Source organism: Erithacus rubecula (genome assembly GCF_903797595.1).
Source record: "Erithacus rubecula genome assembly, chromosome: 25".
NCBI lineage: Eukaryota > Metazoa > Chordata > Aves > Passeriformes > Muscicapidae > Erithacus > Erithacus rubecula.
In genome coordinates, this window is record NC_136677.1 from 299,620 (window position 1) to 324,742 (window position 25,123).

The 25,123-nt window shown below is 50.0% G+C and overlaps 1 protein-coding gene, 1 long non-coding RNA gene and 1 pseudogene across 8 annotated transcripts in view; 1 reads left to right on the top strand and 2 right to left on the bottom strand.

Moving 5' to 3' along the window:
- Window positions 1-25,123, top strand: part of LOC306812285 (putative claudin-24 pseudogene) — a 153,226-nt pseudogene that overhangs the window by 3,290 nt on the left and 124,813 nt on the right. The window lies entirely within an intron of this gene.
- USP28 (ubiquitin specific peptidase 28) lies at window positions 487-21,098 on the bottom strand. 6 transcript variants are annotated; one of them, XM_079326738.1, is made up of 26 exons: window positions 20,984-21,098; window positions 17,787-17,864; window positions 17,435-17,549; window positions 16,827-16,938; window positions 16,509-16,671; window positions 15,495-15,581; window positions 14,921-15,058; window positions 14,438-14,511; window positions 13,881-13,957; window positions 13,617-13,765; window positions 11,512-11,639; window positions 11,240-11,335; window positions 10,694-10,873; window positions 9,803-10,017; window positions 9,504-9,574; window positions 8,980-9,208; window positions 7,520-7,723; window positions 6,907-7,046; window positions 6,536-6,721; window positions 5,530-5,625; window positions 4,544-4,722; window positions 4,373-4,451; window positions 4,016-4,095; window positions 2,899-3,022; window positions 2,213-2,411; window positions 487-1,503 (listed from the first exon to the last, which is right to left on the bottom strand). In XM_079326738.1, the coding sequence occupies exons 1-26, from the start codon at window positions 21,020-21,022 to the stop codon at window positions 1,328-1,330; spliced, it is 3,414 nt and encodes a 1,137-aa protein (XP_079182864.1). In that variant the 5' UTR covers window positions 21,023-21,098; the 3' UTR covers window positions 487-1,327. The 6 variants fall into 6 exon arrangements, with proteins under 6 accessions (XP_079182864.1, XP_079182866.1, XP_079182865.1 ...); XM_079326740.1 differs by having other exon boundaries at window positions 16,827-17,008; window positions 20,984-21,051; XM_079326739.1 differs by lacking the exon at window positions 20,984-21,098 and adding an exon at window positions 20,453-20,565.
- LOC306812294 lies at window positions 22,348-25,070 on the bottom strand. The gene is made up of 2 exons (XR_013776840.1): window positions 24,571-25,070; window positions 22,348-22,790 (listed from the first exon to the last, which is right to left on the bottom strand). It is a non-coding gene; the product is annotated as an uncharacterized lncRNA (long non-coding RNA).

Here is a 25,123-nt window from a genome sequence, read left to right on the forward strand (position 1 = left end):
ACCCTACAGTGAAAAAAACAGACATGGAAGAAGCTTTTTCATTCTAACATAGAACTGTGGGAAGATAGGTTGAAAGGACAGTGCAGGATAGTCCAGAAGGGAATCTTTCCTGATTAATTACAGCTGTACTGATTATTGAGGAGTGGAAACATCTATGCCTGCCCAATGAGTTTGGGTGTTATAGAAAAGTGGGTTATCTGGCCACCAGCTGCAGCTGGAGACAGCCTGCTGCAGTTTGGGGTGGAGTGTGCTGGCTGTGCTGTGAGGAGGCAAGGCACAGGTAAGGTAAGAAGATGCTGTGTGAGGGACAGTCAGGGTAAGAGGGCTGGGTAAGGGACAGCTTGGGATTAGCCAGTCATGCAGAGGAGAGAAGGAGTCAGAGCTGTGTGGAGCTGCCTGTAAGAAAGAGAAACACACTGAAAGAAGGCATGAGAAGTTTCTAATAAAGGACTGGTGGTGATACCAGTCCATTCCATCTCGACATAATTGCAACATAGAACAAATGCTTTTATTGCACTGTTAGAAAACTCTGCATAGTTCCAAAAAACAGGATCCCCCTCCACTGACTCGGAACTTTTGGCTTACAACTGCTGCAGCTCAAATGCAAGCACAGGGCTGTCGGTGACCACAGAAGGAAATGCCAACAGGGCACTTCGTTAGCAAAGTCAACACAATGGGCTGATCCGAGCCCTCACAGTTGTCACTGACACTAATCCAGGCCTGACCCACCACCCAAGGAGAGAAGGAAGTTTGCCTTTGGGGTGCTGTGACTGCCCTGAGCCAGTCAGCTCCTGCCAGGCACAAACCCACAGCCCCGTGCTGGCTCCTCACTGCCAGGATTTGCCTGTGCCTCTCCAGGGAAGACTCCTGCGTGGTTCCTGGTGCTAGCTAGAATACAAAAGGCAGAAGCCTGCCTGACTTGAGCACGAGTCCCAGGTGCGTGCATGACTGCCCACGGCGCGGAGCGAGAGCCGCTGCCCCTCGCTGCCCCTCGCGCAGCCAGGCGCCCCAGAGCAGGAACCTCTCTGGATGGGAACACGCAGCCCCTGCCGGTGCCGTCCGGGGAGCTGTGAGGGTGCCCGACAGCCCAGGCACCGCGAGCAGAGCCGGGCTCGCTGCCACCGGGCCCAGGGCTGTGCCACAGGGTGGCCAGGACAGAGGAGCCTCTGGTGCCGGGGGGCCCCGCGCTGCTGGAGGGGCCGGGTCCTTCGTGCCCTGCCTCGTGCCCTGCCTCAGAGCAGCGGCGCTGCTTCGTGCCCGCGGGGATTCACAGAGAGCGCGGCTGCAGCCCAGGGCCCTCTGCCCCGGCAGGGCGAGCGGCCTGCGCCTACTGCACGGCGACGGCCGAGGCGCCGTGGATGGACTCCATGACGGCCGCAAAGCGGCTGCACAGGTCGTACGGGGAGTTGGGCCGGATCTTCGGGGGCTCTTTCAGCACGATCACCTCGGTGGAGCCGTCAAGCAGCCGGGGCAGCAGCTCGCCCAGCTTCGTCTGCAGCTTTGCTGTCAGGGGGAAAGCAGGAAACGGTGAGCGGAGCTGGCGGCAGAGGGCTGCAGCCCTGCCTGGAGGAGCGGGATCCTCTGGCCGTGCTGGGAGCGCCCAGCCCCTGGCGGGGATGAGCAGCAGCTGCTGACGCAGCCCGGCCCCCCGGCTCTGAGGACAGCTCCAGTGCCACCGGGCTGCCCGGGGACAGGGCCACGTCCCCTGAGACACGGCGCTGCTGTCCTGGCAGGTGAACAGCTGCGCGCTGCAGGGAGACGCTCAAATACTGACCGTGCAACACAGGATCACAACCAGCAGTATTCCACCACCATCTGCTGAAAACGCATGGGGCAGTGTTCTCTATCTTTTCACAACCCATCCCTTCTCCATTCTATTAATGGGCCACTGAGTCCCACTGCATGACTGGTAAAATTACACCAGGGGGAGGAGCCAAGCATTCCCTACCTAGATAAAAACTGAGATTTGGAACATCAGAGCAGCCTTTTTTCCACTGGATTCCAGAGGAAAACCAGGCTCTTCTACATCATCACTGGACCTTCAGAGGAAAACTGCACCTTCTACAGGAGCACTGCTCCAACTGAAACACATCTGCCACCATTTAATGGGACTGCTACTAACATCAGGAATCTGATTTTACGCGGTCCTTTTAATTCCTTCCCCGTTCAGATCCAGACACTACCCCGCACATGAACAGCAGCCATTTCCTACCGTCCATGTCTTCTCGTCCCAAGTAGGAGCACCAGCGGTTTCTCATGACCTCGATGGCATCCAGGTCCTCTTTGGAGATCTCAAAATTGTTCATGAGATGCATACAGGGGATGATCAGCTCATTCAGGATGCTCACACCCTCTGAGACATGAGCTTCTTCACAGCTGACAAAAAGAGAAGCTGCCACCTCGTTCAGCTTCTGGGGGTGGAAGGAGAATTGGGGACAGACTTGTAAAGAACAAGGATGGACTGTGGATAAACACCCAGGAAAGGCTCAGCTTGGGCCCTGCACCGGCAGCCATGCAGGGAATAATGAGAATAACAACTAACAGCACCAGGTTCTGGTGAACAGCCACTTTCGGTCACGGGAAACACCATAGAAAATAAACTTGAAAAAATATATATATTCATACACATACCTGCAATTGGCTGTACCTGTACACAGAGAGTGTACAGCTTATTTACAGTTCTGGTTTGAAGATCCAGATCTGCCTTCGCCTAGATTCCCTGAAACCTATGTGGCATGTTCTTTACTTGAGTTATGACATTATTATCTTTCCATATTGCTGCTGGTACTCAACAAGGGGCAGAATCATGTCAACAGACATAACAGAAACAGTTACACAGGTCTTGGCTGCTCCCTCCCTTCCTGTCCAAAAGTGAGTGCTGAGCTCCTCAATACGCACCAGGAGACACTTCCTCCTGTACAGGGCGATCAGCGACTCGCTCACGCCTCGGTTGGTTCCCTTCAGCAGCAGTTTGGTGTTGCTTTGGTAGGCGTAGACCAGGTAGGTGAGTGACTCTTGGTACCTGGAAGAAGAGGGTCAGCTCTGCAGGCCTTGGCTCTGCCAGGGCCACGACTACAGCCATGCCCTTGGCTCAGCTCAGGAAACCTTTCCTGCTGGGCCTGGCTGGAATTGTGTCAGGCCCAATGAGAAAATCTGCATTTCCTGGCCAAAGCACAAATGAACAGATGCCCCATGTTGAGCCATTCCTGCTCCTCTTTGCCCAGAATGCCAAACAAGTGCCTGGCCAGAGCCCCTTTAAACCAAGTTCATGTGTGTCTTGGCTTGCAAAGCAGGATGTAACCAAGAGTATGGATTTTATCACCATCTGTTAAAAACCAGGTGGGGCACTGTTCTTCATCCTGTCCACAACCCTCACTCATTTCAAGCTTCAGATGAGAAAACAGAACCGCTGACAGGGATTAGGCCAATTGGGGGGAATTCTAAACTGCTCATCATGCCTTGTGTCAATCTGCCCACCTGAATTTGGTGGCTCGTCACAGAGAACCACCTCGGAATTCAGTTCTGTTTCCATCCAGGAATAATTTCTGAAAGCCTGCACCATTTATGGAAAATACAGGTCCTAGAATGGTAAGGAGGAAACCAAGGCCCTTTGAGTCTAGAGGACTCCAAAGTGTGTGTTTGCACAAAGCATAGCATCCATTTCGAGGCAGTTTCATTTTAATACTGGAGTCCAAGACGAAAAATCCCAAAGTGATGGCCATCATTCCTGCAAACCTGTCTCTGGAAAACAGAATATAAAGCTCTGCTTCCTAAAGGGAAACCTTAGGGGGAACTCTCAGAAACTGTCAGGCAGCTACCCAGCAGCTCAGCCTCATATTTTTTAAACTGTTAACCAAGCTCGATTGTGGATCCAAGAAGAGCTATTAGCAGGTCAAAAAAGTGCCCACTGGCCTCAAACACAGGCCATTGTGGTTCAGCAAGAAACATTTTTGTCAAAGCGGCCTTTACTTTTAGCTACAGCTTATCTTGTCCAAACACAATTAGAGGAACTTACTTTCTGTTCTGGTAGAGTTCCAAGCCTGTCAGCAAGTAAATGGACACCTTGCGAAAAAGGCTGTAGTCTTCATGCCATCTCTGGGAGGAGGAGGAGGGAAGAAGAGCATCAGCGTCACTCACACGCACAGTTTGGGGTCCCCAGTTCGACCCTTTGAGGTGTTTAAATGTCTCTCATAAGTGAATTTAGCCAACTGCAGACGCCCCTCCAAGCTCAAATTTCCACTGTTTTCCTTGTCTGTCCTGCTGCCTACAGGCAGGCAGTGGCTGCTGTGCTGGCCACAGAGCTCCCTGCCACGCTCCCCATTTCCCAGGCTGGGCAGTGTGAGGGATCAGAAGCTGCTCTCTGGTCTCTTACCTTGTATTCCTCCATGTCAACATCCTCAGGACCAATTTCGCTCAGCTTTGCCCGTGCCACCTTCATGATGCTGATGGACCTGCTCCATGCCAGCAGAAAGGAGAAAAATCACAACGTGGCCCTGGCCACACCCAGATGGAAAAAGCCCACCCTGGAATCCCGGGCCCTCACCGCTCATCGTAGCTGAGGTTCTTGTCTGCAAACTGCTCGAGCAGGGTGCGCTCCACCACCTGCTGCGGGGCGTTGTTCTGCAGGAAGTAGATGAGCACGTGCTGCAGGCGGGCGTCGTTCTGGGGCGTGGGGGTCTCTCTGGAGAGCAGGTACAGCCGGGAGTACTCCTCACGGAACGCCTGCCAGGGAGGGCGTGCACTGACAGAGCCGCCCCGTGCCCTGCCAGCGCCACAGCAGCTCACACCCCTCCTGTCCAAGGGACTCCTCTGCGGCTGCCACGCCAGGGCTGAACGAACATCGCCAGCACCTCAACTGCACACCAATGCCCCACAGCCAGGCAACCCAGGTGGGGAGCACCGGCTTCCAAAAGTGCCAGGGCATGTAAATGCCTTTGAGAGAGGGCGTACAGCTGCCTTAGATGGACTTGGCAACCCTCTCGACAAGTGCTCAGGCTGCCAAAACTGACTGGGACACACTTGTACCTGCAGAGTGCAAGAGTATCCTGCGATTGATATTGCCATGGATTACCAGGATGATTCTTTCCATGTGGTATTTTTAGTTAAATCTACCTGCCTGTAAAATCTAACACCAGCTTCAGCATTCAGCAGTGTTTTTGTTTTCAAACATAGTTCGTGTTCACATAGACATTTCTTGAGGACATCTTTGACAAAAGGGGTCACACTAAGCAAATATGTTCAGGACCAAAACCCAAATTTTACAGTACTAACAGAATAAACAGAAACAAGGAAAATTGCTGTTTATCTTGGGAGGAGGATATTCTCTTACAAGCTCTAAAAGTTGTTTTGAACCCACAGACATCTCATCACTGTAAGAGAGCAGGAACTGAAATGCAGGGCAAAGGCCATTAACTAGAAAAACCTGCACAAATCATTCCCTTTACATTCCTGATCTATCAATATGGCACATACTCTCTATTCTGGGAAAACAGATATCCATACTATTTGATTTAGCAAGCAAATCAATACCTTAACAAGCCCTGCTTCAGACCCATCACGATCAAAGGTCTGGCGGGCTTTTGCAATAGCCAGGATGACACCTTGCATGGCTGGACTCAGCATCACCTACCACGAGAGCAGGAGAACAGACACAAACACAAACAAGGAAAACAGCAACAGACAGGGAAAGAAGAGACAGCATAGTGAAGAATGGAAGAAACTTTCAAGAGGTAAAGTTTAAAGGAAATTGTATGAATATGGGTGTGGTAACTGGGGCTGTGAGTTACCTGCATGCTACTGACTCTATCAATCACATGCACTTTGCATGCAGGGCTCTTTTTTAGGCATTTAAAGATCTCAAGGCTGGTCACTGCAAACCCTTGAATTTTTAAATTCAACAAGTGAGAAGGTAAAGCATGCTGGCCATGTCCACACCATGCCCCACTCAATCTTTCTAAGACACATAAAATGAATGCAGAACCTGTGATGCAGCAGCTCCTTGAGCCAACATCACACAAGAACATCTCAAACCTGCTCAAGGAATGACAGCCCCAGTTTTGTTTGAAATCCAACTTGTGAAAGGGAGAGAATTTTTAAAACACTGTCTGAGCATGTATCAGAGTGGTTAAAGTCAGAATCCAAAACATCAGTGGGCAGAGTATATAAATTATGCAGCTGGGATTAAGGTCTTTGACTGGGGACGAAACAGTAACTGAAGCCAGCAAAGAGATTTGTGAAGAAATTAACACAGGTAGGATCAATTTTGATACAGTTGTGCCAGGAAGAGGACTTATGACCGACATGCAGATTGACAAACTGAGTGCTCTTACAGAGCTCCTTTTCTGATGACATTTAAAAATAGAATTACGGAATGTTGTCCCCCTTCCCTTTCACAATGGGAAAACTGACTTTGTACAGGGTGTTGTTCCTATGACAGACACAATCACATCCACCCTTAGGGCAGCTCAAAGCCAGCTAACTACAAAGCTACAGGCTAACGAGCAGCAATAATTAACCCCTGCACTGGGGTCTGTACCTCCTCATTATATCCATCTGCATCGGATCTAACAGGTATCTTCCCCACACTGGGGATTTCCACTTCAGAGACCTGTGAGCTAGTTTGGGCAGCAGCCTCTGCTTCCTGAGTGTCCTGGGGCTGCTCTGCCTGAACTGTGGGGGATGTTTCCTCTGGATGGGCCTTCAGAGGCTCTACCTCCTTGCGCTGTGGCCAAGAAGAAAAAGAAGAGAGTAAGAAAATCCAAAGCAAAATACAGGAAAGCCAGAGGGAACCCAGCTGAACGTGTCACAGCTACAGAACTCCACAGAAATGGGAAAAGCAAAGGCCTATCAAGAAGAGAAAAAAGAGACAAGAAGGAGAAGGCTGCTGGGGCAGGGCTCAGCTCCTACCTTGCAGAGAGCTGCCTCCACCCCGTTCCTGTCGTAGGCGTCGGCGGAGTTGGCAATGGCCTTGGCCGTCTGCTCCTTGGCCATCCTGGCGTGCTCCGACGACAGCGAGGGCGCGCTCTGCTCGCAGGCTGCTGGCTGCTCTGTCAGACACGCGTGCCCACACTCAGCAGCGCCTGACCGTGCCTTTCTCACTTCTTCTAAAATATTTTGCAGCTTGGCCTCGCAGTTTTACACAGCTGCTGCCCTCACCCAGAGGTGAGGGCACCTCGCGTGCTCGTGCCCCTTTCCCGTTTCCCACTCCAGAGAACAGCACTTATCCACCCCATATTAATGAAAAAAAGAAAAAGCTGGAAACAAACTGATATTGGCCTACGATGATTAAGTGAATGGGAAACAGAATTTCTGGGGACAGGCTTGGAAGGATGCACATGCAAAACCAGCAGAGCAGCCTTTTGTACTGTCAGGGCAGAACCTCCAGCAGCTGCCTTTGCTGCCTCATTCACACCTGCTCCTGCACTCTCACACATTTGTGCAAGGCTTCAACACAGTGGTACTGGTGACCAGCTGGCTGTTCCTGGTTCCAACATGGCTTGCAAATTCAGAGTGAGATTACCTGGTCCTGACTCAGAGGAGAGCTCCTGCAATTCAGAAGTAGGTGAAGGCTCCATCTGAGGAATCTTGCAAGATTGCTCCTCGTCCCACTCCTCTGCCTCCTGCTCCAGGCGCCAGTTGTCCTCCTGGATGTAGTGTCTCAGTTCTGGTGACAAAGCTTCCACCTCCTTCTGGAACTGTCTTGCCTCTGGGCCCTCATCCTCATCTGGAGGAAATGCAAGACTGGCATAAGGGAACACATTCTGGCAGGGCACTACCCTTAGGGACTAAGCACACACACAATATCATGGAGAGCCACAAGGAAATTGACTGAGGGATAAAAGGGGAGAGAAGCCCAGTTTTCCACTGGCTCTATAATTTAAGACGATCCAGAAGCAAAGGTGCTAAAATAAAAAGAAATCTACAGAGTTATCAAAAACCCCTGTTTTGTTCTACTACTGGACAGTGTTTACATAGAGCAATTCCAGAACCAGCACCTGCTGATGCAGGTCAGACACATCCTGATCCAAGGGCTCCAGTTGTACAGGGAGCAGCAATGAGCTGCCAGCAGATGGAAAGTTCACAGCTCAGCCAGAGCTGACACACCTACATCACTACACAGCACGTAAAGGTAAGGGCTGCATGGGTTCCACAGCACAATATGCAGATATTTCTTAGTGCTTAGTGCTTTTTAGATCTACTTCAGTATTCTCTTTTAAAACAGCATAAAACCCAAGCAGCATCAGCTTTAGACAAGTCCCAGAATTTATCAAAAGCAAATGGCAACTTTCTACAGCAAATATTTTTCTGCAATCTTTGCAAATACTTTAAAAAAACAACAAAAAATTGCAATAGGAGAAAAAAACCCACCGCAAGGGTTCATTTCAGAACTGTCATAAGAAAACAAAGAACAACCTCCAGATCCTCATCAGCCACATTTAGCAATGAACAGAATGCCAGCTCTCCATTGTTTCCTTCCATTTGTTACGTCGAAATGAGCCACGCGTGAAATTATTGGGTCCTTGTACAGCTGTTTGCCCTGCCTAGAGCCACGTGCACAGCAATTTCTCCACAGAACTATTTATACCCTGGCACTGCAAACACACTAAGTCTGAGCCACTCAGATGCCAATACCTCCCAGGGAAAGGCTGCACAAAAAAGAGCCCATTTAGATTCAGTGTAACCGAATCAAAGACCAAGTAAATGAGTCAGGGAGTGTGATAAAAACGGGAGGGATAAAGTGGGAGGTGTTTCACATGCCTTGAGGAAACAAATGCTGCCATGTAAACACTACAAAAGTCAAAGTGAAGAACGGCAGCATGTTAAATGTGGCAGAAGGGCAGTGTGAGCCTGTAGACACGTAACTGATGCACCAGGTGCTGCTCCCAGTCTCACCTGCCCCAGCCGCGCTGGGGAAGCCAAAGAACACAAGGAGCACGCAGACCACGCACAGCTGAGGAACCAGCAGCTGTGTCCCTGTACCTGCAGCAGCTGGGGACAGCTGGTCCCTGATGTACATCAGGCAGTAGGCACTGGCGCTCCTCAGGCCCCCGAAGGACTCTCGCTCCAGCTCCTCCCACGACGACTCCGTCACCGCGATGTCGTTGTACTTGAGCCACCTCTGCCGCGGCTGGTCGTAGATGAAGGCCCAGTAGTGCCCTGCATTTGCCTGCCCCTCGTGGACCAGGACTGCATGCAAACGATAGGGAACCTGCAGAGGGCACGGGCACCCTTCAGATGGGCAGGCAGGGATTGATTCTGCCTCCCCCCCGCACACAAACGGAGAGTGTTTGTAGGTGCAGCAGGCAATTTGACAAACCTCTTACTATGTGAAAACTGACTTTTAAGAAAAGAAGAAACAAGATTTTCACAAGTAAATCTTTCTCTGCTTCATCATCGAAAATTTAATAATACAGTCAAGGGGGCAATTTAAACTAACATCTACTAACAAAAACGAGGATCAGCAATACTAGTTTAGATTTACGTACTGAAGCTGCATTTCCTACCTGTTGCAGGAGAGGGTCACAGTACATTTGTTCAATGGACAGGTTGATTCTGGCAATAGACTCCTTCAGATCTGCCAAGAACATCAACCGTGAAAGAAATGCATAAAAATTAATGACTGCTCATCAGGCTGTGCTAGCTCCTTTCACTTCAAAGGGTCTGAAGCCATGCAGAGACCATCAGATAGACACAACACAGGGACAAAACTATTTGTAGTTCAGGCTGTACCCAGCAAAGCTAGAGAGGGGAAACCAGGTGGGCATTCAGGAGAAAAATCACTGCAAATGCATTTGGGGCCAACCTTGCACGTCCTGTTGGATCTCGTTTCTCCACCGCTGCAGACACGTCTGAACCAGGGTCAGCTCTTCCTCAGACACCACGTGAGGAGCTGGACGTTCACACAGCTCTGCTGCTGGCACAGGAGCCTGCAGCTCCACACTGGAGTTTTGCTGCGCTGAAGAATTTGCCACAAAGAAAGCTTCATCCTCAGTCCTAGTATCAGTCTTTTCTTGTATGCTGTGGAGCAAAATCCAACAGTAGTTGGCAGGTTTTTAAATCAATTATCTTTTTTTTTTTAAATATGAAATAAACCAAACAAAAATAACTCCAGAGCTGGAGCAAGATTTCCTTTACAGAGCAGTATAAAATGTAGAGAGAACCAGTACACTGAAATGTGCTTCTGCCTTCACAGACCAAACTAAAATGCAGGAAAAATACTAAGGAAAGTTCTTATTGAACTCTCTAAGCACAGATCCACAATGCTAAAAATTCCTTCCATTGCTACTAAGAAACGTGTGTGTTTACTCAGCTTAATTTATAGTGGTAACCCAACTATGCTGGCCAGGGTTATAATATTCCAATATTGCTGTAATTTACTGGTCAATGAAGCAAAAAAATGAGTAGCCTAACCAAAAAGAGCACGTGATTTAGTTCTTAACTGCTGCTTAGACAATGAATATAGGGATGCCTTTGGACAAGGAGAAGGAACAGACCAAGATGCAGTGTTCTATTTACACCCAGAGAACCAAACAAGCAGCACAGCAGTGACCCACTACTCCCACAGGTGTTTGCACCTTCCAGCATTGTGTTCACAGTGCCCAGATAAACAACCCACTCTTGGAATGCCACCCAGGACCACTTAGCTGGCAGGTGAAGTGTTCTCCTGTGCACCCTTTTTATTTTGTTCACTGACCTGTTTGGCTGTGAAAGCATGTCCAAAGCATGAGGTTTGGCCTGGGAGTGCAGGAGAGCTGTTTGAGAGCTCTGTGCAGAGGAAGCAGCCACAGCTGGCTTTGTGGCAATGAACTCAAGCACATACTGCAGCATGTCAGGCAGTGGAAAGCGGGCTGGGCCTGAGCCATATTCCATGTACCTGTGGAAAAATGCAAGGTGGAGTATGAATGAAGGAATTACAAGGTTTAAACCTCATGGGACAAGAGAAGAACAATTTCTGTAATATGCTACTGGGCTTCCTCACCTCCATTACCAGTGCAGCTGACAGTGTTAACACTCCTCTTTAAAGAATTTATTCCTGTAACATTATCAGTACAATTCAGAAACTATTGAAGGGACGAGTTTGTTTTTGAAAACTTCCTTCTTCCACACGTTTCAGAACAAACATCTCAAGCATCTTGCTGTATCTCATTCCCCTACAAGTTTCTCTGTTACTGGAAAGCTCATTTAAAAGGAAATCCTTGCACTCTTCCAGAGGGCATAAAAATAAAACCAGCTGACTCACCTTTCCAGTTTCTGCTGCAGAGTCACCATTTTCTCCTTCAATCTCTTCATTTCCTCTCTCTTCATCTGAATAAGATCTTTATTGCAGTAGAGGTATCTAAACAGAAATACAGAGCCCCATTTGCCAGGTGAGATTTGTTTACTTCTAACATCCACAATCTTCTGTAAATATTTTAGAATCTTTCCTTGCTCACTTTGTTAATTAACTTTGTTAATTTCTGTATTTATAACAAAGCAATAGCTTTAAACATACCCTACAACAGGACAACTCACCTGTCCATATACATGGCCTGGGGAAACTCCAGCTTGGTGTGAATTTTCTCTGGCTGTCCTAGTGACTGATTGAACTCAAATCTGGAGAGTTCAAAGGTCAGAACTGGTGGCAGCTTTGTGAACCAGCGCTGTAACAAAAGCAGAAATGCCCCAAAGGGACTCGTTTTAAGATGACTGCTAATGGCACATTTTACTGATCCTAAATGATTTCAGACTGATTTAAATGTCTCTGTCTTTAAGCACTGAATTATGTTTTGTTTGAAGAGTGACTAGTCAGAAAGCCAAATTTTACAAGTTAGTAATTTATGGTTCCATTTTACATTTTTACAGTGAAAAAGCCTCATAATTGCTCTCAATGTTACTTGTCACTGCCTGATGCATCCAGCTTGATGAATTATTAACAAGTCCAGCACTGAATTTCACAAATTAGCAGAGGCTACACACAATCTACACATCATCTAAGAGCCCCCAAGAGAGTTCTTTTCTGAGGAAGATCAAATGCAGTGATGAACAAACCAGGAGTCCTCCTGCAGCACCAGAATCCTTATTCTCTCTCAATCTGCTTGCAAAGTACTTGATTTAAGGGATTCAAAGACCCCCAGTTACTTTCTGTAACTTCATACATTATTTCAAAGAGTTAAGCTGAAAGAAACCTAGTTGAATTTGCATTTCCTCTCACTCTTCCTGGATTCACAATGATTTCCAGTGTCCACTGCCAGAAACATCCTCCACCTATCTCAGCTTGGCACCACCCACTCCATGCTCCCCTCTGGATTCAGGATGAGCATGCCAAAATCACTTTCCTTTGTGGGACTCAGATGTGCTGCAACAACTAAACTCCCCCAGAGCAGAGCTTTCTAAGAAGCAGCAATTAACCACAAAGAAGGAATGATTCATGCTCCCACAGTCTGGGAGAAGATGCTGTTAATTCCACTGCTGCTTTGACTTTCAGTGCATTTGCCTAGGTGCTCAAAAGACAAAATCATCTTATTCCCTGTGTCCCCTATCATGCCACCCTTTATCCACCACATCTAAGAAGTGAAACTAAGATGCACAGTTTTCCCACTAAGGCTTCTCAGAAATTAAGGCAGAGCCTTTTCCTCCTATCTGTGCAGACAAAATAATTAAAACAGCTCCATGATCAGCCAAATTTCCCTTAATTTTGGGAAAGAATTTTGAGGAACTACAAAGCTTGGATTGAAACAAACCTGCCTGATGAACTCCAATGTGCCTTTGTCTCCAGTGCCAGCCAACACTAGCTTCACCCACATTCCCTGTAAATGTACCTGAACTGCTTCAGGCAGAAACCAGGAAAACCCTGAACAAACATTTGAGTCTAGAGACAGATCAGGGCTCCCCTCCTCAATACTTCATTTCTCCTTTGTCTGAAAATGGTATTTTAAACCACAGAAACACAATTCTCACAGAACTGAAATATTCTTCCCTACTCTGCCTATACCAGATACCTTTGCCAGTGCTGTCTACCAGCCTTTCTCCAAGCTAACTTTTGTTGCACTTATACACAAAGGATGCAGAATGCAACAGTGCTTCTTCACCTTGCTGCAACTACATTTCTTATGACTGGTTTGTGATTAGTGTGATTTTAAAATAAGAAATAAAATCATCAGTCAGAAAATAAGAGTGAAAGCAAGAAGAAAAACCCCAAACCATACACAATATAATAGGGAGAAAGAGACAAATTCTAAATGGCATACCATGGAGTTAAGCACTGTACTTTTACCCTCCGAAAATATGGAGGCAGTAGGTCTCCCCCTACTCAGGTACAGGTAGGCTTCAACAGAAAGAGAGAGACTTGATCACACTTGATTCAGCACAGACTGAAAATAAAGTCTTTGAACTTGTTACACGGGACAACACACCTTTATAATTTAGCAAAGACTTAGTGTCTAATCACACTTAGTGTCTGACCACCTAACATAACAGACATTTACACGAGATTCCAGGTATCCAGAAAATGCTTTGGGTTCAATTCTCAGACAACACTCGCTGTTGCCATTTAAAGTTATCAGAGTACCCCTGCACTGTGTGTGCTGCACTTTTCTGCAGCAGGCAACCAAAGGCTCGACAAAGAAGGTCAGACTAACCTCCTGTCCATACTTGACTGACTGAGATGCTGCTGCCCCATCCATCTCTCCCTCCACCATGGCTCCTTCCAAGCACTCAGCCAGGGTCTGGTAACCATTGACCTGAAGGGGATACTGGCCAAAGGTCTCAATCTTGGAAAAAGTGTTGCCTGGATGATGGAAACCACACAGAAACCATCAGCTAACTCAAGCCAACAAAAAATGCTGGTTAACTCCAAAACACCCCCAAGAGTTAAAAAGCTGAATCTTGAAGCCTTGACTCACCCTCATGGATCCCCTCAGTCAGGAAAGTCCCATAGAACAGCTGCACCATTGGGTTTTCGGATTTGTCCCCAGGGCTCCTGTTCCAGAGAGCAAAAGTACACTTTCATTTGCAGCTGGAGGCTGCAAAATCCCCAAGTCATAATCTAAGCCTCTGCTTGGGAGCCTACAGGCAAAAGTACAGTTTTCTATCCAAGCACTAAATAAAGAGGAATCTTCTCATTAATTTTCATGTTCCACAGTACATTATAACACACTGGCAAGAGTGGAAAAAAAAATAAATAAGATGCCAGCTTCTGCAAGGAAGTTTCAAACTAGCAGAGCTTTTCTGTTCACCAGGGCTGCTGAGCTCTCTCAAAAGCTCACTTACTCTGCAGGCCATAGCAGCACTGAATGAAGTCCTACACTCACCAACAGGAGATGCAGACATAACACTTCAAGCTTAACAAGCCTCATCCACAGGAAACAAACAACACTCATTTGCTCAAAAATTTTCATGTAAAGTCTTCCCATTTATTAAAACTCTCCTTAGGTCAGTCCCGAGAGCACACAGAACTCACGTGACATTCACAGTGAGCTGGAATGCATCCTCCAGCCAGTCCAGCAGCTTGTGTGTGAATTCACTCACATCTTGCTAGAAGAGAGACCAAAGTAGAGAGTCAATGGTGCCAGGCACCCGAAAGTGCTCCCCAGCCTGCTGGTGCCACAGACCCACTGAGCACAGCCCGACTGGCACTGCTGCACCCACCCAGCCCAGCTCCTGACTGAGAGCTGAGCTGCTTCACACTGACAATGGACCCTGCTCATCCCAACACTCCATCAGAGATGATCTGATCACTGCCCCGCTCTGCAGGTGGCACTGGCAGTGCCATGCTAGGCTCCCTGGTTAATGAGCAATGTGTACACTCTGCTCTAATGACACAGAGCTGCCTGACAAACAGGGCAAAAGGCCTCTGAAGGACCAGCAGGAGGAGGCAAAATGGGACTGCCATGGCTGTGACTGCTGGCTTGAGAGAGCAAGAGGCTTTTCAATGTGGTTTTACCTGGGGTTGTTCAGCTGACCTGAACACATCCCTCAAGAGTTCCAGTGCTGCAGAAGGGTCCACGAACTTACGCCATGTCCCCAGCATTAATGCAAACAGACACTGAAGTTCTTGCATGAATGCAATATTTCTTTTTCCCTGCATTGCAAAAAGAAGAGAAGTCAAAACCTTCCTGCAACTCTAAAAAGCATAATTTTAAAACTTAGTGCTACTGAACACTACATGCACATATCGTAAAAGGGACACAATCAGCTGCACACTGGCTCAAATACCAATTCTTCTAGCATGCATGCAAACCAACGACTAATCTGGAGCTGCCAAATGAGTTTTATTGGAAAAACATCTCCCCACACAGCAGTTAAAGGCTCTTAAAGGACAGGGCTACAAGAAGCAGCTCTTTTTTTTCCTATTCTGATTATGTCTTTGAGAATTTCCTAAATTTATCTTAAATACAGCCAGCTGATTTTAAAGCCACAGGTTTCAGATGGTCCCAAATTAAATGCGGTTAGAGAAAGAGAAGAGTGCTACACCACAAAGGAGGGAAACTTGACAATGTTACTGAATCAAAACTTACAGTGTGACTACAACAACTTTCAAGCACATTCTGTGGGAGGGAGTAGCCAAGGACCAGCCTCCGGAATTCTGGCAACTGAAACAGAGACTGAAAGGAGAGGAGAGGTAAAGCTTGCTCAGCACCTGCAAGGATTGGACTCATTGCAATCTGATGCTCTGTTTTCACTCTGACTTAATAGGTTTCTTCTGCCAACTTCATGATCCAAATGGTCCCGTGCTACTGAATGCATGTTTACAGTGTGAGCAGCCCCTGTGCTGGACCAGCACACAATCAGAATCACAGAGTTAACTGTGAAACAGACCTTTGACATCATCAGCATGTTTGTACCCACTCAAGGACAAAACCTAATCCTGCCATTTCTAAGATAGACATAAACCTTTTAGGAAAATAATTCTATTCTGCACAGTCAGGCTCAGAAAAGCCTTTCTTCACCAAGAACAAACCATGGTGAGAAGAACCCTTTTGCAGCTTTCTTACTTTCTCCCAGAGCTGAAGACAAGTGATTAACATCTCTCAGCTGATGTGAAATGGTTAGGAGAGACATATCTACTCAGTTCCCCTTACTATTGTCTCTTTTTCAGGTCATTACTAATAATATATGCTTGTTCAAGCATCTATGCCAGTCTATTCCATTAACTGAAATATGATACGCCATGTGTTATCAAGCCAACAATAACTGCAGCAAAATTAAATTATCAGTTCACTTTGCCAGGCAAGCTTCTATCATTTCAGCAGGCACTTGGCCATCGCTGCACAACTCCCTGCATACAGACACAAGACTCTCTGTATCTGGAGCTATTTTTAAGCAAAGCCTATTTAACTGCTCTTTGGCTCTCTCTGAAGAGGCCCAGAACACATCACAGAACCATCACATAAACCTAGAAGCTTCTGTGTCTGAGCAGGGTCACATTCACTGACTCCCTTACAGAACTGCTGCATGTTTACTTCTAACCGAGAACTGTTCCAAGACCACAGGAAGTCTGATATTAGAGAAAGATAAATTTTTGCAATTACCTGTATAACAGCACTAAACCAACACGTATTTCCGATATTTTTCATTCCAACAGGCCAGTCACCTGCTCTCCTCCAGTCATGGTGCTTGGGGTTCTCTCCCCAGACCTCGCAGCGTTTCCTTTTGGAGCGGTTTTTGTTTTCAGCAGAATGGGCGTCCTGTGCTCTGTCACGAGAGATAAACACTCTCACCAAACTCCCCTCCAGCCAGCAGGTATGCACCTGGCAGGTGATCCACCTTAGTTCTACAGTTAGCAGCTTCAGAACATGCTTCTGATGCCTGGGAAAACCAGTGGGGAGGCCACTTACAGCTCCACTGACCTTTCAGCTGCATCCCTCTCTGCAGCCGGAGCCTTGGGCGATTCCAGTGGTCTGACAGGGTTGGCTGTGCAGAGGTTGTCTTGGTTGTGAGGGGTAGGTGCAGCACTAACATCTACAAGTGGAGGCAGCATTCTGATCAGTTTTCCACCACCAGCAGCAAATATTCTCTTTAAGAGGAAATTCTAGAAAACATCACACTTCACAAATACGGCTCGTCAATCAATACAAGCGAAAATTTTCTAGCTCAGGTTTTAAACAGAAATCCCTGTTCAGACCATGCCAGGCAGTCTAAGAGCCACTGAGTGAACTGAATGAGGAGAACAGGGCAGAGCATGCAGTGCACTACCCAGATTTCCTTACAGCCAAAGTCAGAGCTTAAGGAAACAGTTCAGAGCTCTTGAAATGAGAAAGGAACATCATCTTTTTAACTGTAACATATCACCTCTAAACATTACTAAAACACTGCTAAGTGATTAATACTGGTAGAATATGCACCAGAAAGGAAGCTGGAGGGATGTACTGCTGGCAGAAGCAGGGAAGATGGATACTTCCCCTTTGATCTCACACAAACACGTGAAGCTGTAGGGGAAAGCAGAGGTGGAGCTCACCCTGTGGGAGCTGTTTGCTCACTGTGCTCCTTTTCCAGGCTGGGCTCTGCACTGGCTCTGGAGCAGGGTCCTCTGTCAGGAAGGTGACTGCTTCCATGAGATCTCCATCAGCAGCCTGGCAGAGAGGGGAAAGCAAAGCACCAGTGAGAAGCACAGCAGTAAAGGAATTATCCTCTCCATCTCATGCACCCAGGCTGACCCTGGACTGCTCTCACAGGGACCAGCTCACCATCAGCTGGCAAACACACCAGCAAATACCTGTGTGCTATGCTGGCTGGGAGCCTGAACTTCCCTGACTTTTTGGACAAAATCAGAGCTCTCTTTCCCAAAAACAATGGCAATACACACAAACCTTTAGAGCAGCAAGCAGGAATGCTGAATCCTGAATTCCTGTGATTTCTTTCATCTGGTTTAAGAGCACCTGGCAATCCTATGTGGAAGAAATAAAGAAAGCTCATATGAAAAAGTGACCAGGATGGACATCAAGCTGTTCCTGCAAGGCTTGCTGTGGGCCCAGTGGAGCCTTTCCTTCCTTTCTGCAGACAGACTGACACGCAAGCCCAGTCACACTTGCTTAATGCAAATACCAACACCAGCTTGAACAGTGCACTCAGGAGTTTTCCCTGCTGAATTCCCAGACTACCATGGAACCCCTTGTATCTCAGGAGGCTGCAGCAGGCCTGGGAGCACAGGCTGTGCTGTGGGATGTGCAGCACCTGCCCTGGAAGGGGCTCCCCACCCCCGAGGCAGTGGCATGTGCAGCAGGACATATAAGGCGGCCGCCTGCTCCCAGGGCACTGTCAGGAGCTATTTTCAGTCTGGTGGCACATGCCATTTGTGCATGTCACTTCTCACTGACAATAAGGTGTCAGAGCAAGGGCCCAGGAGCCTGTTACTGCTCCTTCTCCCACCCCACACAGACCACTCGAGGTCTGGTGAGACACCCGCTGCTCAAGGCTGGTTCACAATCACTGGCCAGTCCAGCCTCTTAAAACAAATGATTACAGAAATTCTCTTTACCAGACTTAGAAAATCTTTGCAGCCTAGGCTTACCACAGGTTGGTGACTGCACATGGCAAGCACAAATAAGCTCAGTCAATGACTGCTAGGAGAGGCAGCTCCCACAGGAGCCTCGTGGTGCTGGGGTGGCACCCCCTGCTCATGGCTGCAGTTCAGCTGGTGCTGCTGCCAAGGCTCTGTCTGGGTGACACCTGGGATGCAGCTCCATAACGCTGGCATTGCATGGTATGGGAAGGACACCACAGCAGGGGCAGCTGCTGGGTCTGTGCTGTGGATCCTGATTTAGAGAGGCTGTCGAGGATCCTGCAGCCAGCACAGCCCTATCAACCCCAGTTCCTTAATATCACACTTTTAATTACCCTGAACCAGCAAAGCTGCAGGCAAATGAACACAAGTTTCTACTCACCCTCACCATCAAGAATAAAAAAATAAGATGCTTCCAGGCCACTGGAGCACAAGTTCCACCCACTGAATAATAAGCCAACTACTTTTTTGAGCCCCCCACCCATACTGGCGGTGGATGAAACTCCACGCACAAAAAGAGCACACACCAGTGTCAGCTGTTAAAACAAAAAACTCCTATTTTGGTGGCAATTCTCTTGTCTGGATATTCATGGTAGTCCCATTTAAAATACTTTAATATACTACTTTTAAAATACTACTTTTGCTCAACTTCTACAGGAAAGAGCATATATGTGTGCGCAACCCCTCGCAACTCGTCCCACACACTCTAAGCCCAGATACACTGGAACACCTCAGCAGCCCCAGGAGGAGCTGCCGATGAGGAATCAAGGCTGAGAGGCCCAGGGCAGGCATACTCTGACAAAGGCAAACCTCTGAAATCATGTTGCTAATTTTGCTGCCTTAGCGCGTGCTGTGCATGTCGGCTGACCCCACCTTACGCCGCGGGGCGGATTTTTCCAGCGGAGGAAAAAACCCACAAATACTCTTGCTAATACACTGCATTATAATAATGAAACCCAAGGCAGGACGGGGCACGATTTTCTGGGGTTTTTCTGTTCCAGCACACAGAGAACTCACAAAGGCTGCTGTAAGCATAAAAGCCAATTACTGATCCTCTGCTCCAAGTTACCATTTAATATTTCAATGATTTCTGTGTGCTTTTATTCAGCCTTTGAGGAGAGGTTTGTGCTAAGACCAGAGAGCGTATCCTGTACCACTTTCAAGAGGGTTATGACTGCCTGGCAACCCACAAAACACTCTCTGTGCAACCAATTTGTTAAGATTTTGGGGAGTGTGCGTGGTTTTGTTGCTGTAACTAGTCTGGTTAATGCTTTTACAGGTTATGCGCCATGGGGCTACAAAATAAGTCTTAGCTGGTAATTAACACCAGAGTGCTGCCTCTGCTAGCACATCCTGCACTTGCACACCCAAAGCCCTACCTGCTGGAAAAGTAACAATCCAAACCCAAATCCTATTAGTATTAAATTACAGCAACAAGAGATGAGTACAAAACCAGGAGGCTGAGAGGAAGCAGGGTACTAGAGATGAAATTACAAGGTCAGCCAGGAACGGTGGAATAGAAAGGTTTTGCTGCTTTCCCTGCTCCAAGGTGACTCACTGCCCTCAGAAGTTTGTTTTGATGAGAAACTGAACAGGGAAAGGAGCAAATGCAGCGCAGGAGTTCAAGGAGGTTCCAGAAATCACCACATGCAAGGACAAGGAAGGTTGCAGCACAGAAGAGGCACACAAAGCCTTGGCCTTCAGCCTCTGCACCTCAGCCATGCCTTTTATCATAGGAGAAAATGGACAGGGAGAGGGCTGCGAACCCACAGGCGGCAGCAGGAACAAAGCCCACGCTGCTGGCCGAGGCCTTCACAAACCAATGCCCATCACAACAAGAGCAGCAGCCTCGTCCTGCGTGCACACACAGCGGGCAGCGCCTGCGGGACGGGGGCACGGCCGCTGCACCAACGCCGCTGCTGGAGCGCAGCCAAAGGGCTGAACCCTCACCCCGTGCCGCCCTGCGGCGCTGACCTCTCTGAAACGCATCTCTGGGGCCCTAAGAGCACAAGGATGCGACACAACAGCGCAGAGCCCCGTGTCCGTTCGGGACGGTCCGGGCCTCGGTGCCCCGAGCACCGGCACAGCCCCGCCTCCGCCTCGGGCTCCGCGTCCCTCCGGACAGTTGGCGCAGAGCCCTGAAGCTGCGGAGCCGCAGTTCCGTCCGCCGGCCCGGGCGATGCTGCTCGGCGGCGGGGAGCGCCCTCGCGGTGCTGCCCCGCGGGGCGCCGGTGTCCGAGCCCTCGCCTGCTACCGGCGCGCCGCGCGCCGCCCGTTATCCCCAACGAAACGCGCGCGCCCGGGGCGCCGCCCGCGGCAGCGCGCACGGCGGGGACGCGCTGCGGGCCGGCCCGAGCGGCCGCGGGGCGGGAGCGTCGGTGCGGCGGCAGCCCCGGCCCGGGGCGGGGGTCGCCGCCCGCCGCGCTGCTCGCGGGCGCGCCCCGCTGGCCCCGCGGTCCCATCCCGCCATCCCCCCGGCCCCGCGGTCTCGCCCCGCGGTCTCACCTCGCCCCCGCCGCCCCGGGCCCCCGGCTCGGCCGTCATGGGGCCGCCGGCAGCGGCGCTGTGCCCGCGCACCGCGCGCCGCGCACGCGCGGCCGCTCCGGTTCCGGCCGCGCCGCCCGCCGGGGCCGTGTGTCCGTGTGTCCGGCCGTGTGTCCATCCGTGTGTCCGTGTGTGTGTCCGTGTGTGTCCGTCTGTCCGTCCGTGTGTCCGTGTGTCCGGCCGTGTGTCCATGTGTCTGGCCGTGTGTCCGTGTGTCCGTCCGTGTGTGTCTGTGTGTGTCAGTGTGTCCGTGTCTGTGTCCGTCCGTGTGTCCATCCGTGTGTCCGTGTGCGTCCGTGTGTGTCTGTGTGTGTCCGTGTGTCCGTCCGTGTGTGTCTGTGTGTCCGTCCGTGTCCGTGTGTCCGTGTGTCTGTCCGTGTGTGTCCGTCCGTGTGTCCGTGTGTGTGTCCAGTTGTGTGTCCATGTGTCCGTGTCTCCATTTGTGTGTCCGTGTGTTCAGCCGTGCCCGTCCGTGTGTCCGGCCGTGTGTCCATGTGTCCGGCCGTGCTGTCTGAGTGTCCGTGTGTTCAGCCGTGCCCGTCCATGTGTCCGGCCATGCTGTCTGTGTGTCCGTGTGTGTGTCCGCGTGTGTGTCCAGCCGTGCCTGTCCGTGTGTCCGGCCGTGCTGTCTGTGTGTCCGTCTGTGTGTCCGTGTGTTCCTCCGTGTGTCCGTCCGTGTGTCCGGCAGTGCCCCCCACGAGAAGCCCCTGACCATCGCCGCCGAGCCCTTTCTCCCCTGTCCCCACCGCAGCAGCCGGGATCACGGGCCCCAGCGGCGCTCTACCCCGATAATAGTGAATCGTTTTCTTTTAATTGCAGTAGTACAATAATAAAAGCAATGATAACACCCCGCCGCCTCCCTTGGTCCTGCGCGTCCGCCCAGCTGGCCCAGCGCTGCGAGCAGGGCGGTGGATGGAGGATGCGGGAGGGGACTGGATGCTCCAGGGATGGATGCGCCCCAGGGGAAAACCGCGAGGAAAAGGTTCAAAACAACGAGGGGCCGGCACCTGCTTTCTGCTCCATCCAAACTCATGCTTTGTCGGGCCTGGGTAAATCAGCAGGAAACAGGCATTTCTCAGATTTTCTGAGGGAATAGTGCTCTACCCTAATTTTGTTGCTCAGGTTCCCAGGATTTTTGTACCTTACAAAAACTATTAACCATAAAAATTCTGAATATCCCTGCCACAAAGATAAACCCAGAACTGTATTTTTAGCTCCAGGTTTGTCCAGGCTGTGTTTAATGTTTAGCAGCCTGATTAATGCTGTGATAATTAACTAAGGTGTAGAGCAATTTGTTTGCAGCATTAAGTGCAGTCACAGCACTGTTACATCCAAGATAATTTACTGAGGGAGATTGTACAACATCAGACAGAGCAAGCTGCAGACATGCCCTCTTCTTCCATGTCCATGTCCTGAGAGCTTTCCATACAGCCTTGACTTAGCAAAAGGAAGCAATAAGTGCTTTAAGCACATTAGAAAACCCCAAATTGTCTGGTGTCACTGTCCCCTCCAGGGCTGTTCCCACACAAGACCGATCTCTCCAGCACTGCCGCAGTCCTCCATGGATTGGATTTCAACAGAAACAAGAGGCAGAAGACTTTTCTGCAAGACCTTTTCAGACATGAGACTTTTACATCAAGGCAGTTGTTGCGTGCACAATCCCTGCTGCAAACTTGCCCTGGGGATGGGGACTCTTCCAAAGTGGCAGCACAACAGCACTGGAGCCCACTGTACCTCTCCTGCCCAGTGAGGCTCTGGCACAGGTCTCCTTCAAAAAGAAAAGGCAAAAGGAAAAGACAGTCATACAAGACAGAACAGCCGAGTTCATCTCACAAGGCAGTCCTTGCCTGACCTTGGGTGGGGCTCAGCCTGTGATGCAGTCTCTGTTCCACTCAGTATCAGCCAGACCTCTTCATTAACAGCAATCCAAATACCTTCATGTAACTATTATTACCTGGCTTTGGTGGTAGTGGCAGAATATTGCAAACACCTGAAGGGTGTCTAATGAAAGAGAGGACATGAAAGGAAAGTTCTCCCATCCCTTCTCTGGGGGATTTAAAAGCATTGGGCTCCTTCACTGGGATGAGGATTGCCTTGGTACCTGGAATGGGCAATTTTTGGCTTTTCCAAGGGCCATGCAGTTTGCACCCATGGGACAAAGCTACCAGCATTCCTAAATTAAACTAGTCAAGGGTGCCCCACTGAGCAGCTGTTCAGCAGCATTTGGTCTGTGCTTCTGTCTTGCAGCTGCACAAGGTGAGTGCCAGATCCTGTGTGTCCCCCTGGCCCATGGACACCCCGCAGGACACTGCCCCAGGGTGCAGGGCCCCGGGAGCGGGGCGCAGTGAGCCCTGCCCGTGGGCAGCCCTGCCTGCCTGCGGTGTTTGTTTCATGTCTCGCAGCGTTAAATCACAGCAGACATGCAATTGGGGCAGCGTGAGGCTCCGTAATGGGCGGCCTTAGGCGCGTGATGGGGCTGGGGCCATCAGGCAGCTGTGCTGCCAGGGCTCCTTGCTGATGCTTTATTGTTTTTGATGCCCCGAACGCGCTCTGAAAGGCGAGCGCTGGCAGCCTGGAGGAGAGCTGCTTCCCTCTCCTGCCCCTCTGCACCAGCAAGCACCACAACTGAGGCCTCCCTCCCTGTTCCCACTGTGGTCCCCAGCCTGGCTACGAACCCCCATCCTGCACAGAGCCCAGATGTGCTCCTGTCACAGCTCAACAGCCCCCAGCACATTGCATGGCTTGGGGTGAATATAATGCATAATGCTGCACACCCAGGACTTGGGATGAGGTCAGCCCGGGGTGAGGAGGGAATGCAGAGCATCACTTGTGTCGTCACATGTTGGGGATCTTGTGCTTGTGCCCCTGTGCTCTCCCCAGCCTCTGAGATTGCTGCTCTGGGCTAAATAGCTGCTTGTCCATCCAGGGAACCTGCTTGCAGCGTGGCTGCTCCAGGAGAGAGGCCTGAGTGCTCATCCATCCCGGTGCAGAGACGCTGCCCTGCCTGGCTGCAGCAGAGCCTGGACGGGACGCAGAGCTGAGCTGTGGGAAGCCCCAGGCACTGAGCACTTCGATTCCCAGAAAAGCAATTACCGTGCAGCAGATTACAGGGCTAATAAAATCCCATTATGCTATTTCAGAAAGTAAATCTGATCTGGGCGCTGCCGATTGATATCAGCCGTCCCACAAAATGTCCCGCAAGAGCCCCCTGCGTGCGCACGGAACACGAGACTACAGTAGATCACGCTAATTAGGTATCCAATAACAGGAGGGCTGATAGGAACTACATTAAAATCTCTTTAAGATAAAGATGTAAAACCCAAGGGAGAAAATTCAGAGTTAATGATGCTGCAGCAGAGGCTCCACTGGAGCGCTCCACGCCCCCTTGGCCTCATCCTGCCGGCTGCAGATGCAGGAGGCTGGAGGAGAGGGGGCAGAGTGGGGCACAGTCCCCAGCACCATGGTGGCGCTGCCCGTGATTTCCATTTCCCAGATTCAATAAGGGGAGAGCGCTGTGAGCTGCTGGCGCTCCCTGGGAGGTGACTTGCCTGCCACTAACGGAGCCGAGAAATCAAATTAGCCCCAGCTCTGCTCTCGCTCTCTCCCTGACACCGCTGTTGGCAGCCAAGGGGGAGTTCATCAGAGCCCCGCACTAATTCTTATCTCGTTTAAGTGACTCCATGCCGGCATCTGATGCAATTTGCTCTACGCCACTGCTGCAGGCTCTGGTCCCTGCCCGCCACTTCCCCAGGATTTCCAGCAGCTGGCAGCTTTCTGGGGGCACAGGCACCTGCAACACACAGAAGCACAGTGTAGACATACAGGAATACAGAAAATTACAGAGGCTTGGGGTCAAGGGGAAGCTCCCCTGCCAGGCAGAGGGACACTGCCCAGCCCAAGGCTATGATGCTGTGACATGGAGGGATGGATGCACAGCCTGAGCAGGGCATGGGTGGACACCGAGGACCTTTTGACTCTCAATAACACCTGACCAGGCTTTCCTTCTAGACTTGTTTGCCCCAGGGCATTAAATATTTTGGGAAACTGAAACCAGTTGGCACTTCGTTTGCTGAAATTTACAGCACGTGTGAGATTCTGCAG

Bases quoted from the DNA above. Each gene is read 5' to 3' on its own strand.
- USP28 (XM_079326738.1), bottom strand. From the start codon at position 21,022: ATGACGGCCGAGCCGGGGGCCCGGGGCGGCGGGGGCGAG. The intron at 15,582-16,508 runs GTAATTGCAAAA...CTCTCCTTTCAG, and splicing joins GGTTTAGTGCTGTTATACAG to TCTCTGTTTCAGTTGCCAGA. The intron at 7,047-7,519 runs GTAATCTCACTC...CGTGTCTGACAG, and splicing joins CTCCTCTGAGTCAGGACCAG to AGCAGCCAGCAGCCTGCGAG.